This window comes from Vigna radiata, chromosome 5 (genome assembly GCF_000741045.1).
Source record: "Vigna radiata var. radiata cultivar VC1973A chromosome 5, Vradiata_ver6, whole genome shotgun sequence".
Lineage (NCBI taxonomy): Eukaryota > Viridiplantae > Streptophyta > Magnoliopsida > Fabales > Fabaceae > Vigna > Vigna radiata.
Window position 1 is genome coordinate 4,353,646 of NC_028355.1, and position 17,508 is coordinate 4,371,153.

Here is a 17,508-nt window from a genome sequence, read left to right on the forward strand (position 1 = left end):
AACTCAACTTTCTTTGGTAGAAAGCAATAGATAGGTAGAAAAAGAAAATACAATAAAGTTAAAATGATTAAATAAATTTTATTTAACACAAGTACATCACATATCATATGAGTATTTTTCTAATTAAACTAAACAACATTAGCGGTTTAAACTTACAAATATATGGGGCTGCTAATAGCAAAGGATATAGCATGTGGGGGTGCCAATAGCAAGAAAATACAAGAACCGATGGTCGAATCATGGGCTCTCGTTTCTGAATAGTTGGCCCAATAACTAAAAGCCTAACATGTTCAAATTTCAAACTTTAGTTTACTATCCGCGTCTTCTTTCCCAACGAACAAATTTACAAGTTTCAGTCCATTCTTATTCTTTCACATTTTCTTACTGTTCGAACCAGAAAATGCCGAAGCGTAGAACGAAGAAATCTGCGAAAGCACGCGAATCAATACCAGGCTCTCAAATTCGGAAGCAACCACCTCAATTCATGGACCTCGAAATCCAAGGTTCACATTCACATTTCAATTTTAGTTCTCATTTTTGGATGTGTTTTGAGTTTAATTGAACTTCTGTGCAGAGATGGAGAGAGAAATTAGAACGATTAGGGCGCGTCGCGATGCGGATATCAAGCACTGGCTAACGGAACTGCGACTGTTGCGCTCTCGTTTCAGCAGCGAGGAGCTTCGGAAACCTGTGTTGCAGGTTTTTGAAGAAACCATGCCTAATCTCTCTCTCGTGATCGACGAACACAACAAGAATATAGAAGTTAAATGGAGAGAGAACGAGGGTTGTAACGATGGAATGGATGTCCGCGCTTCTTTGTTCCAAGGGTTCATCGCATCCATCTCTCGCTTTCCAGGCTTTGACTATTCTGCCAGTGCAGGTACTTTCGAATTCCGAAAATGTTTAAAACTTTCGCATTAGTTCTGAAATTGAGAAAATTTGAAAATTAGAGTCTTGTTCTCGCTTCCTTAATTTAGTGGACTATGGGTTTGTTTCAACAAATTTATCCGTAGATATTTGTAGAAGAGAAAAATGAAATAAAATTTTCATAAGCTTAAATCATCTTAGGCTCACTAATATGCAGAAGCTATGAGAGGGCTTTTATATATATTATTTAAGGATTGTTGAGTTTCAATGCTATTGTCATTTATATCTTTGTTGTGCATTGTTGAGATTCTATGCTGTTAATATCAGAAATCGTATTCTTCTTCTTTTCTACGAGTCTTCTTCATTTTTTGTTTCATTGCTATCACTAAAATTAATTTATACATAGACTAATTTTAGATTATGAAGAAATTCATTTAATTTTTTTTTCTCAATCTTTACTGTTACAAGTACTAATGAAGAAACTTATTCAAACACAACGTTTCATGCTCTTTGGAATAAAAATGTGTTTCATCCTATACATAGTTGCAAAACCTGACATATTTTTATAATTGACAATTGACAATAGTTACTTATTTGGTGGTGGCAGGGAGAATGAGCTTTATTGGTGCTGATAACCTTCAATTCAAGGACAATGTATGTTTGTTCTCTTTTCACTTTATTTATTAGCTATTGTCATACACCTTTTGTAGGGTGCTCTGAGTGCAGTGCGATTCTGAAAATATTACATAGAAGATGAATGTTGTGTTATTAATTCAAAAACATAAATCCTGACATAAAAGGAACATCTCCTCAATGTTTTCCTTGTTAGCATTGGCCTTATTACTCTTCATTTGTAGTAGAGTATGTGTGAATAAAGAGGATTGAACTCCAAAATGGGTGCAATAGCGTTACTCGTGTTCATCCATCTTATGTATAAAGTGATTCGAAGAATTCTTCAATTTAAATGGATATTTTTTGGTCCTGTTTAGATCTAAATTTCTATTATTTATACAGGCTTTGGAGGAGTCATCTGACACTCACACTCTAGCAGTACAGGAAGGTCTTCAGACTCCCGGGGTTCGTATCATCTTTCTTGCTACTTTATTATGTATTTATTTGTTTGTTTTATTATAACCTCTGGTTTGTTTGGCTAAGAAATAAGCATATGCATGTTCTCCTAAGTTTTAACAGCTGAATGAACTGGATCTAGATTAGTTTCAGTTAGTTTTTCTATACATTGACACGGTCAACAACTCTTAAGTGTTGGATGAAGATTGGAATAATTAGAACATTTATTTGATGTCTGTATTGTCTGATTTTCATCCAACTGTTATAGTAATTTTGTGATGTTTAGAAAAGCCAACTGCACCAAATTAGTTCTGAATTTAATTTGGCTCTGTAAGCATTTTGCAGGTGACTAGTCAGAGGTTTTCTATTGGGATGACACCCAAAACAGTTAGAGTGCCCAAACCTGGCGAGATGCTTTTCTCTGTTCATCAATCACCTCTAGGTGTTTTCAAGGAAAATAATATGGAAGCCATACATGGTAAGACAAATGGTTGAATTGAAAGTTGAAACTGTTTTCCTGTATCATTTTCATGTATCTTTTGTTTTCCATATTGTATAAAAACTGGTGGTAAAGTGTTAAACCCTTTTTTTTTTCTGGTATATAGTTACTGCCTTGAAATTCCATAGTACCCAACTTGTTGCCCCTTGTTAAGTATGCATGTATATTCTTCTAACAAATCCTTGCCTGATATCTATTCTGATGTGCAGAGTCAGAGGAGGGTTGAATGCTTTCTAATAAATCTATTGTCCTCCAAGAACAAGCTCTAGAGGTTTTTACGTGTGTCATCAATGTAAATTATGGCCTGTTATCTATTTTTCAGTCAGCATTGCCTAATTCCAGTTTTGCCAACCACGACCAATTTAGAAGCTGGGACTATCAGATTTTATTATTGTTCTGTTTTATTTTGTGTTATTTCAATTTTCTGCTAATAGTGGCTAACTACTTTATAGGGGCAATTCCAATCAATTAGGGATTTAGTAAGTTTTTCTTTTGGTTGTAAAACATCTCTATATAGCTGTTTCAGTGTTGATTGAATCAAATGTACATTCAGTAAATGCTTCAGTTTTCTCCTATATAACAGGATGATACCCTTGATTGAATCAAATCTACAGACCTCCTTTTCTTTTTTATATTTTACTATAAATAAATTTTAGATATATATTTAATTATTATAGTTTTATATACTGAATAGATGTAATAGTAAAATAAAAATTTAATATTTTAATGAAAGAATTAAATAATTATATTATTATTATTATAATATATTAAAATATTTTAGATGGAGATTTTTGGATATTAAAATGTTCAATAATAGTGTACATGATTGGAAGCAGATTAAGTTTTTTTTTTTTCAGAAAAAATCAAAACTTTTTTTAATTCTCATGTTTTGAATGATAACTTTGATTTTTTAGAAAAAAAAAATATAAAGAAAATCCGTTAAAATTTGAGTAAAGTTATTTAACTTTTTTTGGAAATCCATTCCCGTGCATGATTATGGGTTTATAAAATTATTTTAGGTAATGTTTAAAAATGAATAATTGAAATCAATATTTATTGTGATTAAAAATTAAATGCTTTTGAAATGTAATAGTTAATATGTTGAGTATAATAACCAGTATAATTATTATAATGAAAAATGTAATTGTTATAATAAATCTGAAGTTTAAATTTAGTATGTAAATGCATGAATTTAAACTTGTTGATATTAAGATGCTACAATTTTTTCAATTACATTATATTATATTTACAAAATATATATTTTAGAAATTAATGTATTATTTGATAAATTTGTAGTTGTGAATATTGTATTGGAGAAGACCGATTATATATAATCATAGTAGCTGACAGCTTACAATTTATTTTAATATCTAATAAGACGTATGTAGGACATTATTTTTTTATTTAACATTTAATATTTTTAAATATATAATTTTATTTGTGAATAGTAAGATATATATATATATATATATATATATATATATAATAATAATGAAATTAGTGTATGATCAATAATATACTTGGCATGGAAATAGATAATTAAATTAAATAGTTATTATTATTATTATTATTTATAATTATGTATATATCATTGATATTTAATTCATTATTATTAATGTTTTCTTTGACTTTGAGGATGATGAAAAATTATGTTAATAATAGATAAAATTGTAAGAAGACCAAATTATTCTTGGAGTAGAAAATATAATTATTACTATTATTGTTAACATTATTAATTAATTTATGTATTATTAATATAGATATATTTATATTATTATTATTATTATTATTATTATTATTAAATTATATTAATAATATTACTAATTTTTACTATTAATATTGTTAAGTTTAATTATTATCATGTAAATATATTTATATTAGTATTTTATTATTATTATTATTATTATTTCATAAATTTATGTTAAGCATTATTAGTAGTTTTTTTATTATAATATAAGTTTATATATATATATATATATATATATATATATATATATATATATATATATATAATTGAGTGTAATTGAGCGTTAGTTGTGTAATAAAATCATTGAGTTTGTGAACAAATAAATATACAAACAACCTTGACATAGCACGTCTCATGGTGAACAACATTTAAAATCTGTTTTCCTCGTATACATTTAAAATGTATAGCCAATAGAAAAGTAACACAGTAACATTCTCCAGGATCAATAAAAAGGTCATATCCAATTCTTCAAAATTAATTACGAGTACTTCGAATAAAATAATCAAACTTTGAGTTTATCTTTCATTGCACAAAACAATCCTAAAAATGGAGTGCGAAAAAGGAAATAACACCGAAGTCAAAAAATTGTGAAGAAACATTGCGTGATCGATAAATGCAATACACCCCAAATGAAAATAAATTAAGAAACAAAAAAGTGTTTATAAAAAAGAGCAATACAATCTTAGTTTCCAGTTTTTATTAATGAAAAAAGCAATACTAATACATATATTAATGAGTGTCACCATTCATACTGTGAGATTTTCTCAATATCTAGAGGGTTGCCCAATCATTTTTTCTTAATACGTGTTACTTTTTTTCAGGTCAAAACTCTATTGTAATTTGTAAGAATGATACTTATCTTCAATTAACGAAAATACAACACTCAAAATCCTTCAAAGACTCAAAATCCTTGAAAGATATGTTTGACTATAGTACAAATTCTCATAAACACATACAACATGTTAGTAAAACATAGGTTTAAATTCTTTACATGTCTCTATTTATGTAAAGTTTTCCCATTTTGATTCTCTTCTTATTAAAATTTCTAATTGAATCTTTATAAGTGTTAATTTGAATCAATTGAGTCATTGCCGTTAAATTTAGTTAACAGGGTTAAAATTTTACTGAGGTGGAAGGATACATTTCTTTAAATGTAGCATTCTCATATATTTATACATGGCATTTCATAAGATACATTGGTATTGCGCTTGCAGATTAAAAATCAGAAATCCAAAGGTAAGAAGCACATTACTGCCAACAGTGGCAGCTTCAGAGGAACACGGTAAGGCTTTTCAATGGAGGGCGACACAAAGCTACATAACTTCTTGATTGAGGGCAGTCATGGCATCCTTAATAGCTTGTGTTGAACCCCCAAAATTGCGTCTTTAAGCTCCCCTAGTTTTGCTTCAACCTTCTCTTTCACAGGTCCAAGGACCTTGTTTCCAAGCTTTTTCAATTGTTTCTCTTTCTAGTAAACCACAAAATATGCCTGACTCTTCGGAGTCATCGACGGCGACACCGACCGCCGGTTTTCAACCTTCTTCTGTAGGAAAATCAGCGTCAGTCGGAGATCGAGATTTGGCGCCGCCTGAAGCTTCGCCAGCTCCTCCAACCGCTTGCGTTTGTTGGCGGAGGAGACTCTGGTATGGGATCTGGTGTTCGTAAATCCATAAGTTGGGTTTGGATCTCGAATTCTCCAAATGTCGGAGCATGCAACTTCCGATGTCTCGTTGGCGACGACAACGGGAGAAGCGAGTCTCATGAGCTTCGACATGGGCCTGAGCGTACCCCCGCGAAGCACGGTCTCGACGGTCGCCTAGCAGACGTGCCAATTTTTGGTCCAGAGAATACCCACCGCACCTTTGACAAGGTTGACTGTTCTCCCGCATGCTTCAAACAGCAAGGACTGAAACAAAGCTGCATAGGCAAGACACATAGGGGTATAAGTTAGGGCTAGGAATACTGTAGAGAAAGTAAAAAAATAAAACAATCTAACAGGTCTTTGATTTTCTGGAACGTTGAAAATGAAGGACATAAGGTCAGCGCGAGCAAAGAATTTGGCAACAAAGACGGTGGCATGGTCATGAGGCCAACTTCTTAGATCTACGCAAAAATCTTCTAGCAACGCAACTGGAGAATCCTCCCAGGGGCGATTCAAAACCTGTAATGAGAGAGATAAAAAATTTACATATCTTCGTCGGATTTGGACATGATCGAGAGACGACTCGGTCTCAGTTCAAAGGATGATCTTCTCCTCTGTTGATGCGAAGAAGGACGAATCAACACAGTGAGAGCGAATTTCACCCACTCGCCTTTGACGCCTCCGATTCTCACAAGCGAGTTTTTCATCGCGGACCGGCGCATGTTGAGCTAGTTTGAGGGGAACGAACGGGCCGGTGCGTGGTGCTGACTGTTCTTATGAAGGCTGCACCGCAACGAACTGGGATGATTAGTAGAGGAACACATACACGTTTTCTTCTGAACCGTAACGTGGCACATGATTTATATTTTTAAAATGTTTTTTTTTTATCAAATTTCATGTGAGGATGCCACGTTTCAAAAACTGGCCACGTTAATAGTCAATTTCAATACAAATTTAACCTAGTTAACTAGATTTAACGATAAGAACTCAATTGATTTAAGGTTTAATACCTATTTTGGTCCCTCTTTTCGGGGGGTTCGTTCACAGTGATCCTTCTTTTTTAAAAAGTTCACTAAAGTCCTACTTTTTGCAAAAATTGTGCAAGTTAGTCCTTTTTGCTAACAACGTTAATTCTGCTAATGGCAAAACTGCCAACTGACAAATATTTGATGACTTGTATAAATAAAATTCGTTGTAGTCCTCATATTGGTTTAAAAATGTTTATTGTGGTCCTCATGTTGGTTTAAAAATGTTTATTGTGGTCCCCTTTTACTAAAAAAAAATGTGTCAGTAAACTAAAGAAATATGATGTCTCACATGTTCTACGGAGCCAAGATCGTCATGCCATCTTAGAAGGGTAAGCCATTTGTACATTGTTTAATACATGTTAAAGATTTCACGTGTGATCTAGTAATCCATGTGCTAACCTTTTGGGAAACTACAATCACAATAATTTGAAGTTTATCAGTGTAGTTTCACGTGTTATATTAGTAAGTGTGGATGTGAAAAAAGAACTCATCAGTTTTGGATTGCAACACATGAAATTTAGCTGCTGCTTTCAGAGAAAACCACAAAAATTTCTACAAGAGCATTTTCCATTGACAAATTTGTGAAGCCGCTTCCTGTCTCTAAGTAGTTGAGCGCTTGATCGAGCATTCCAGCATGGTTGCATGCTGTTAAAACACCAATAAACATTTTTAAAGAGGGACCACAATAAACATTTTTAAACCAACACGAGGACCACAATAAACACTTTTAAACCAATATAAGGATTACAACGAATTTTATTTGTACAAGTCATCAAATATTTGCCAGCTAACAGTTTTGCCGTTAGTAGAATTAACGCCGTTAGCAAAAAGGACCAACTTGCACAGTTTTTGCAAAAAGTAGGACTTTAGTGAACTTTTTAAAAAAGGGAGGATCACTTTGAACAAACCCTCCGAAAAGAGGGACTAAAATAAGTATTAAACCTTGATTTAGATTAATACTTATAAGAACTCAATTGGAGATTCTAATAAAAAAAAAATCAAAATGGAAAAACTCTATATAAATAGAGATAACTAAAAGGTTTAAATCTAAAACATAATAAACAAAAGGGACAAATTATTAAAAGGAATTGGTGGAAGTTAATACGTGCAAAAATGAGAACTTGAATTCTTCAGTTTTAAGTCACTATTCAGTTTCAATAAAATTAGGAGTGTCACCTTGTGAGCATATTAATTGTATAACTCAGCTCTTGACAGAGGTATATTGCATTTATGAGCTTAAACATAATCTACAAGAGAAGGGCTTAGCCGTTATGATATATTTCTAATATTTATATTTACTTAAGTTAATATTTATTTGACTAATGTTAATACATTTATTTAAGTTAGCTTCTTATTTAATTTTAATATTACATTTATTTAAATTAATGTTGACTTAATCAATATTAATAATTTATTTTTAGCGATTATTTAGTTATTGTAGATTTGTTTGATAGTAATATAATTTATTAATGATAGTTTTTAACCAACTTTAAAAATGTGTTTTCTTGGAACGAGACCAATTACATTACAAATAAGAAAATGATTAAATAGTTATGATAAGGGAAAAATAAATTATTTTCATTAAATTAATTTCCATTAAAATATTAATTTTTTACATTTCATTAGAAAAAAAATAAAAAACAAAAGTAATTAAACAAGTAAAAAGGAAACAAGATAAAATAAAGCACAACTCTTCTACAAAATCTAATCTAAAAAGGAGAAAAAGGGAAAAAAAATTATTCTAAACTTAAAAATCAATAAATTATCATTAATTCAGTCTGTCTCGAACCAATTTAATCCTCAAAAGTAATAAATTTATGTTGAGGAGTGAGTTTTATAATTATTATAGTTTTTAATCCTCCAAAAAAAGAAAAATAATTGTAAAAATCAGTCACGAGAGAAAGCAACACTTTAAGGAAGAAAAAAAAGGCAGTGAACTCAGAAAGCAATGTAACGCACGTCTTCCCTAAATGGGTCTTATAAATGATAAAGTTAAGTTATCTCAGCCAACTCTTTTCTCACCGATTCACCAACTTCAACGTGACAAAATCCTCGTATCTTATCAATGGTTAGTCCTCTCTAATGTTCCATTCAATTTCATTCTATTTTTCTTTCTTCGATCACAAATGTTGTTCAATTTCAGTTTTCTTTTCTGATTTTGTTGCTTTACTATTATTGTCACTGTTATTTTGGATCACCAACTTTTGTGTTTCGCCTAGACGAAGATCGTTAGTGTTCCGTTTCTTGGGTCAGAAGTTAGCCATAAGGTACTGTAGATTAAACTCAATCGATAATGGCTAAAACATGCTCCATTTGAAATATAGACACTTTCCGAGATCACTTCTCCTTCGAGGAGAACTACGACAAAGCTGTCTTGGAAGGATTTTGGCTCGTTGCAAACCATTATAACCGTTCTTTCGTTTGTCAAAGACAAAGGTTGCAATCGCGATTCATAATGTTACTGAAATTTAACGACAAATGGAACAGTTAGACATAGTGGATGTTAATATGCATTAGAGAATTTGATTCCTTGGGACTTCCTTGTGTTTTGGGACACCTCCCTCTTCGTTAGGGCTCTTTTGGTCTATTTTGAGTGTGTCGAAAGACCTAATTGACTACTCATACGGCCATTCAGGTTTGGAATGGTCTTAAGGGAACTTCCTTAAACTGAAATGATTGGTTTTTTATTCTTCCAGTTTTTCTTCGAAGGTGGAACAAAAAAGTGTTTTGGAATACTTGCTACATGATTTAGCCCAAATTCTGTTGAATAACTCATGTAGTGCTATTGCATTATGTATATACGCAATTGCAACTCTGTCTTCAGCTATTTGGCTGCTGCAGTCTCGACTAAATCATATAGCAGATTGTTGGATTTCTGCTATTTTCAGTAAGCTGCAATTAATAATACTAGTTAGAGCATTTTTTCAATGACCATGATAGAAAAAGGATAGATAGATACATATTAAAACTAGTTATTAAAACTTTTATTTTTTTGATTTTAGATAGATAGTTAGTTATATTTTTTTTTTTTTTGTATTAAATGATAATATATTTTCAAATTATTATATTTGATTAGTTTTTTCATAGATAATTTAAAATAGTTTGGAAGTATGGATTTCCCAGGATTGCAATGGAATCAGACTCCCATATGCGAAACCAAATGATAGGTAAAGGGTTTAGTCAATAAGATTCATTGTTTCATGATACAATATAGAAACACTAAGTTTTCTTCATATTTTCTGTGAGCCAATAAAGCAGGGGATGCCTTGGCCAAGTTTGGTCTATCGTGTGAGGACAGTTGTACGAGGTTTATGTTGCTGACACATTTATTTTCTTGCCTCTCATGTCAATTCTGTCGCTTGACATGCGTTGTTTTTAGTTTTTATTGGGCTGTGTACCCTTTGTATCGCCAAAGTGCGTTCTATATAATACGAGAACAAGATATTTTCCCAGTTTATGAGAAAGGCAAGAAGTGACTTTGATGTTTGACGATAACTTTATATATTTATTTGAATTCATGAGCATATGAGCATCTGACTTTGATTTTTTTAATTATTTTATTCTTCCAAAATTTGTGTTAGAATCTGGATACATATATTATGCAGATGGATGGGGAAAACTTGAAAAAGAGCTCAAGGTGTTTGTGTAAAGGAGCTTGATTAGAAGAATTAACATCTGTCCATGAACATGTGCAGGACCGTATTAGGCGCATTGTTGAAGTAGTACCTTCGATAGCCGGGCAGCATCAGAGTCAGCCACAAGTGGAAGGAATGCAGCAGCAGAGAGTTGAGGAAAGAATAGATGAAGGTGGGAAAAGGCGCATGATGAAAGGAGTGAAACTAATAGCTAAAGCATTGGAGGATGTGGAAAGGTCTGCCCGTAAGAAAGCGAGTGGCAGAGCAGGTTTTTTTGATTGCAACATATGCCTCTCCACAGCAAAAGATCCTGTCTTGACTTGCTGTGGTCACATGTTTTGCTGGCCATGCTTTTATCACTTGCCATTATGTTCCTATGTAAATGCAAGGTTGTGCCCTGTTTGTGATGGAGAGGTCATTGAAACCAACATTACTCCAATTTATGGTAATTCCAGTGGCAGTGACGATTCTGATGTAGCTTCTTCGATAGTTCCTCCTCGACCTGCTGCACCCAGAATTAACAGTTTTAGTTATTACTTTTAGGTACCTTAAGGAGGTTCAGGAATATATATGTCATTATGACTGAAAGAACCAATCACTTCATATTAACACCTCTTCGGCTGTTGACTCTCAAATCCAGTCAACAGATGGATCTCTCATATGACATAAGTCACTTTGTTGTGGTGTACTATACCAGAGGATTTAAAGCTTTGTTCTTTATACATTCCACCATCTTATCTTGAAACCCAAGTAGACAACATTCTAAACATTCTTATTTCTATCTCAACTACATTATCTGTCAGTAGTTTTCACATTATTTTCTCTGTTTTTTTTTTTTTTTTTATATTTGATTATATTTTTAATGAATGCGACCTTAATTTCCAAATTTTTAAGAAAATATTTTATTCCTCATATTTAGAAGATACAATTTATTTAAATTTTGAGCTCAAGAAGAAAAACATATGCAAAAAATTATCCGCAATTATAAATATAAGGGCAAAGATGGCCCCACAGAAAAAAAAAAAAAAAAAGACTGACTCAGAAGAAATAAAGAAAAAGTGGTTATTTTGTTGGGAACTTTACCTATGAGAGAACCCCCCAACATGTTTTGACTTAAAGCTGAGTAGTTTATTGGAACATAGAAGCATGTATAAGAGAGGAGCTTGTTTTATGATGAGACCATCTATCTACCTTAACTTCCACGTCTTAGTATAAAGAAAGGGTTCTCCAAAGGACAAATTAGTAAATGCCCTGAACGCTAAATTACTGAAAGAACCCTTTAGCTTACTAAAAAACAAAGGGCATGAATGTATTAAATGTATTGAATCTCCTTGAAAAGCTTGAGGATGAAGGAGAACCTCCCATTAGCGAAGTCTAAAAAACATTCCAAAAAGAGAAGTATAAGCTTTGAATTCCATTCCCTCTTGGGCTTTGAACTATTCTATGGCATCGAAAGTTGCTCCTTCAATTCCAAAGTCCCAACCCCACATCAAACGTGCATGCTTGTGCTCTCCCACCACACACCCTGGCTCCTTCAGATGCAGCCTGCACAAGAGAAAGCCCCACAGAACTCTGCCCAGAAACTCTCATCTTTTCCACTCATCATCTATGCCTTCAAAACCTCATTCTTTGAAGCCCTTTCTCCAACAAGTTATTATTAAGCCCTCAAACCAACATCTTCTTCACAGGAGGAACAATTTCCATCCAAAGCCTACTCGCTTTTCGTTCATCAATGGTAACAATGATGCAGTTCCACTTTCTTGATCTCCATTCAGCTCTTTCCTGTTTCTACCTCTATATATAATAACTTAACCTCTTCTTCTTTCCTTTCCGGAGGTTAAGAACACTATTATGGATATGCATGCATTAACAGGTTTCCAAATTCAACAAAACATTCAATACAAACTCATAATTAATTAGGTACATGCTGTGTTTTCTCCCATTACATTTGTAGTTACATTCAATACCATTTTAATTATTAGATTTATGTTCATTTCAATCTTATAAAATTAATTTAATAAAATATGATTTGTACATACATCACCATATTTATTTTGGTTTTAGTTGATATTGGATATCTTCTTTTCTGAATAAAATTTCAGAGTCCAGAAAAGTTTTGCCATCCTAAGATATTCAGGGTTACATAAACTGAACTAAGTGGTGTTTGGGAAAATGTTTAGATTAAACATAACCCCGTTTTTCTTCCTTATCTTGCTACTTTGCGAAAAAATATTCTTTAGAATGTTCTATATAGATTCAAACACGCATTAGGAAAAACTATTCATGTAGTTTGTTGAAACAACAAAACTACAAAAGTGCTGTAGAAAACAACAAGTTTGAACTCTCTTAATTGAATTGTTTTGAAAACTATATGCTATACTCTTTTTTTAATTACATCAAACTATTATATACATAATAAGTATCATGCTTCATAAATATCCTATGCAATTAAGTATTATAATACTTGGTAGATTATTTAAAATGCAAAGTTTTAAATTTTTTACATAACTAATAACTTTAGTAAAAAGGTGTTTAGCACATTTATTTTGAAATGATTCAATTTTAATTAGGTTTAACTAAAATTGATCAAATAAAACAATATTATTTAAAAAAAAATGTAGAAGACTACTTGTTAACGCCATGTGATAAATTTAATAAATAGTGAATAGACAAAGTGTGGTTACTAAAACATACATATGCTAAAACAATATTTATGTGCATTATACAATTGTTTAAAATCTTGAGTATAGTTTAGTGCAGTTTCAAAAGTTGACTTTATTAGTAATTCAATTTGTAAAAATCAAATTATAACGAAAAAATTATTTAGTTTAAAAATACAATTCAAGTATTTAAAATAAGTTTCAATTCAATTTAGTTCAGCTATTTTTTTCAATAAAAATCACTTAACTTTAGTTAATTTTGTTTAACTTTTAACTGATTTTTTTATTAGTTTTTATTGGAAAATTAAAATTGATCATTCAACACATTATAATTAACTAAAGTTACGTTATTTAAAAAAAAAATATGAAAGAGTCACTTAATCCGTTCTTAGGTTTGTTGTTAATGAAACTTTATTTACATGTTAAAGTAAAATATTATATTATGGCACTACAAAGATATTATTAGTTACTAAACAATAGGGTAAATTACGTATAGTGCCACAAATAAATAGATTATACTAAAACTAAGTCGTTTCTAAATTGAAACTAGAGTATACAAATTATCCTATCAACTTTAATGGCATCATTAAATTTATTTAATTTTAATATTCATATTTTATGTAAGTTAATTAATATTATTTGTTGTTAACCTCTACCATTTTACTATATAAATATCCTTATGTTAAATTATCTCTCCACTCTTTCTCTACACAATATAGAAACTCCTTTTCACAAAGAAGGAGAACTCGCACCCACTAAGAGTTACTTTTAAAATTTTCACTTCAACCTATTTCTACTATAGTAAGCCATTGATCAACATGTTGTGGTGCAACATACTATTTTTCTATCATAATCATATTATTTATATAATGAATTATAAAATAATTTAAAATATATTTAGAACATTATATATCTAAACTTATAAACTTGTTAATATATACTATTTTATTTAAATTAAACATACCTTAACTATATGAGGTTATGAAGTGATATATATATATATATATATATATATATATATATATATATATATATATTAGTGATCTTAGAAATTAAAAATCAATTTAAAACTTTTTAATAGAATAATTGGGGTAGTTGACATTTTAGAATAAAATGGAACTTCGAAGAGCTCTTCATCTGGAACTCCTTAATTTTTCACCCCTCGTCATCTCCAAATCTCGTTCTCCTCTGCATTTTTCGAGTTCCTAGAACATCTATTCCTTAGGTTTTTCTCCATTTCCATCGATTGATTTCCATTTTGCATCGATTAAACTACTTTCCACCGAACAAACTAGCATTTCCACCGTTTAATCTTGCATTTGAACCGATTAATCGGTTCATTGAGTTTCTTCATCTTTCTAGGGTTCCTTCGTGTTCAGGGTTCTTCCTCAACCTAGGGTTTTCAACCGATTAACCTAGGGTTTTAGAGTTTATGTGAGTTCATCCTCTCCTTCGAATTATCGTCATCATTCCGCTACGATTCATTCACCGGAGGGAGCTTCAAGAAGTTAACATCGCTTCGCTTAGTGTTCTTCTCGGAGCGGCTTCCATCATCTCTTCTTCCTCTTTTGTTTTCTTTTTATTTTTCTTATCCGAAACCATAGGGCNAGAGGGGAAATAGCGGCAAGTGAGAGAGAGGACATTAAACGTCCGGAGAGAAACATAACTAGGGATTAAGGCTTGGTTTCAAGGTGAGTAATGGAAAAAGGGGAATCTAAGGCGGGTGTTAGGGTTCGAGTTGAGTGAGAGAAAGAGGTTGCTGGGTTTTAAGCTCGGTAGAAGAAGTTGTGCAGTGAGGAAGATTAATTTTCCAGGTACGGAGAGCTAAATTGATTTTGATTTTGTATAGTATTGTTCTGTGATTATGTTGGGGCTTTTGGATTCTCGTTTTTGTACTATTCTGTTGTAAGATATGTTCATGAATACTTATGATTAAATTTGGATGAGACTGTAAATATTATGGGTGCAATGATGTGAGTACGATGCGGTGGAAGCTGGGGAAAATTAAGTTCCAGCAGTTGGGGTGAGTTAGAGGCTGTTTTTGCGTCCTATACATATTAGTTATTCGGGCTTTGTTGGTTGCTTGTATGTGATGAGATTGTGTGTTTGGGGCTAGGAAATTAGGGTATGATTATTTGAGCTCGAATGATATAAAACTTGATATGCGTGCGGTTAATATTAATTTTTGGAAATTTAAATGTAGTTATATTAATGCTTGGATGAATGTGTGTGTACTGTTAGATGAGAAGTCTAACCTATTGAATATGTTATCGTGTGAATTAGTTTTGGAATGAGAACTGGTGATAGAACTAGGTGTATAAAGGAGTTTAAAAGAAATCTGGATGTTTGATGATGTTTTTTTTCTTGGCCGAGACATTATGAATATTTGGGGTTTGTGTTTGGAGCTAAAAACCAAATATAAGTTTGGGTACGTTGTTAACACTTGTTAAAATCTGATAAAGGAAAATAGGAATATGGTTTAAATTCTGTTTTGTACATCTAAGAACAGTGAATGAATTCTGGGTATGCTTAATATTTGATGAACCTTGATTTTCTCGTTGTATATAATTTGATATAGAATGGTTGGGATTTCTGGTCTGGAGAGTGTGGGTTTGCTGACATTAAATGGGATAATTATGTTTTGATAAAAGTGAGTAGAATAAGGTATTCTTTAATTGAGCTGGAAAGTAAAGGTATGGTATGATAATTGTAGTGAAATTGGCATTTTTAACACCTTGAGCAGAGTTTGAATCCAAAAAACAGAAAATTTTAGCAACACTAGTGGGTAAGCTTCCATGCTAGACCGAATACCAATAACCCCTATCTCCAAAATTTGAAAAGTAGGTCGCGTTTCCTTGGACTGTGTGTTAGGAGTTGGAGGGTTATGGGGAGAAAGAATAAAAAGGGGATGCCTAACTGTTTGGGCAGTTAGGAGGAGTAGGGTATTGGCATTGTATAAATAGCTAATTGAATAGTTGTGCAAGGTAGTTAGTTGTTTTGTAAAGAGTTGAACAGGAATCGATTCATTCCTAAGGGGGAGGTTAAGCTCTCACGGTTCCTATACTTTGTATTCTTTCCTATCAATACAAGAATAGATCACTCTTTCATCTGGCTTAGTGTTTGTGTGCCTAATTGTTTGTGTAAGTGGGTTCTTGATAAAGGAACCTAATAGTTTGTCACACTGCCTATCATAATTTAGACTGGAAAAACGCTAGAATTAATGCTTGAAAAAAGTGGATTATTTTGTGGTTTTCCACTCTGTGATGTCTATAGCCTTAATGATTGTGTTCTATCAGAGAAAACCTCACAAAATATGCTCCTTTGAAATTATTATTACTCACTCTATTGTTTCCCTCATCTTTTCCGGATTTTTAATTTTATCTCCATTTGTCATTAACTTATTCTTTTAGTACACTATTTCTCTTCCTTTTCTTCTTCGTATTCCAATTATGGAGTATGTTGATCTTTTTAAAGTAGATACTACCTTTGGACTTAATTTTAAGCAAAATTAACTACTTTCACATTGATTAAGAAAATAGTGGTTAAGTTCGTTTAATATTCTTGTTTCACATGGAATCGAAATATGTTTATATTTAAGTCCACCTGACAGCCCTTTTTTGCTTATATTTTAGTCTAGAGGGAGTGTATTATATGAGGTTTTTGTTCCATGGTTTCTTTGACATAGTGTCATTCCTAGTTAACTGAGTTATGTAGAATTCAATATCTGCCACTCCTGTATTTATGACGGGTTTTGTTTAGTGCTAGACCAGACCAGTACACACAATAGACAGTTACAAAAATCTTTTTCTAGACCATCTTTTATACCCAGTATTGGGGCTTCATAATGCGGGATGTTTCAAAATAAAATCCTTCCCTTGGTTGCATAATCCTTTACCTGAAGCAATTCCTTGACACATATTGACTTAAACTTTTCCTGTCAAACTCTTTGATGCAAGGCAGTGACATGTATGTGGTATGTTAATTGCCATGTATATGGATAAACACATGGCTGCATTTTGTGATCAATTACATTTATGTTTTTGCTCGTAGGCTCTTTCTGCTCCTGATCTGTCAGCTGTTGGTGAACGTTATTACAAGGTCACTGCAGAAGCCTTGAGAGTATGTGGAGAACTTGTTTGGGTTGTGCGGCCAAACATTGAGGTATGTCTATGTTTTTGGTTTTAGAAATAATGTTTAGGCCTATTTGTAACTATCAGAACGAAATTGTTGTGCAGGGGTCTGGTTTCTAAAACCTAAACATTATTTCTACAGTTATCAGAACGAAATTCTTTATATATTTTTTTATCATATACAATATAACCTTTTTCCTGTGCAGGAGGTTAAGGAGTGTGCTATTTCCTG

The 17,508-nt window shown here is 32.0% G+C and overlaps 3 protein-coding genes and 1 long non-coding RNA gene across 4 annotated transcripts; 3 read left to right on the forward strand and 1 right to left on the reverse strand.

The window, feature by feature from the left end:
- Positions 1-339: 339 nt before the first annotated feature.
- Positions 340-3,041, forward strand: LOC106761566. Its single transcript, XM_014645125.2, has 6 exons — positions 340-503; positions 575-880; positions 1,475-1,521; positions 1,882-1,944; positions 2,281-2,413; positions 2,644-3,041. The coding sequence occupies exons 1-6, from the start codon at positions 401-403 to the stop codon at positions 2,658-2,660; spliced, it is 669 nt and encodes a 222-aa protein (XP_014500611.1). The 5' UTR covers positions 340-400; the 3' UTR covers positions 2,661-3,041.
- Positions 3,042-5,323: 2,282 nt separating this feature from the next.
- Positions 5,324-6,765, reverse strand: LOC106761174. Its single transcript, XM_014644692.2, has one exon. It carries the CDS (start codon positions 5,953-5,955, stop codon positions 5,650-5,652), a length of 306 nt encoding a protein of 101 aa, XP_014500178.1. The 5' UTR covers positions 5,956-6,765; the 3' UTR covers positions 5,324-5,649.
- A 2,116-nt stretch (positions 6,766-8,881) lies between these two features.
- LOC106760098 (E3 ubiquitin-protein ligase RMA3-like) lies at positions 8,882-11,399 on the forward strand. The gene is made up of 2 exons (XM_022780203.1): positions 8,882-8,919; positions 10,547-11,399. The coding sequence occupies exons 1-2, from the start codon at positions 8,917-8,919 to the stop codon at positions 11,027-11,029; spliced, it is 486 nt and encodes a 161-aa protein (XP_022635924.1). The 5' UTR covers positions 8,882-8,916; the 3' UTR covers positions 11,030-11,399.
- Positions 11,400-14,249: 2,850 nt separating this feature from the next.
- Positions 14,250-17,508, forward strand: LOC111241650. Its single transcript, XR_002667718.1, has 3 exons — positions 14,250-14,960; positions 17,197-17,307; positions 17,483-17,508. It is a non-coding gene; the product is annotated as an uncharacterized LOC111241650 (long non-coding RNA).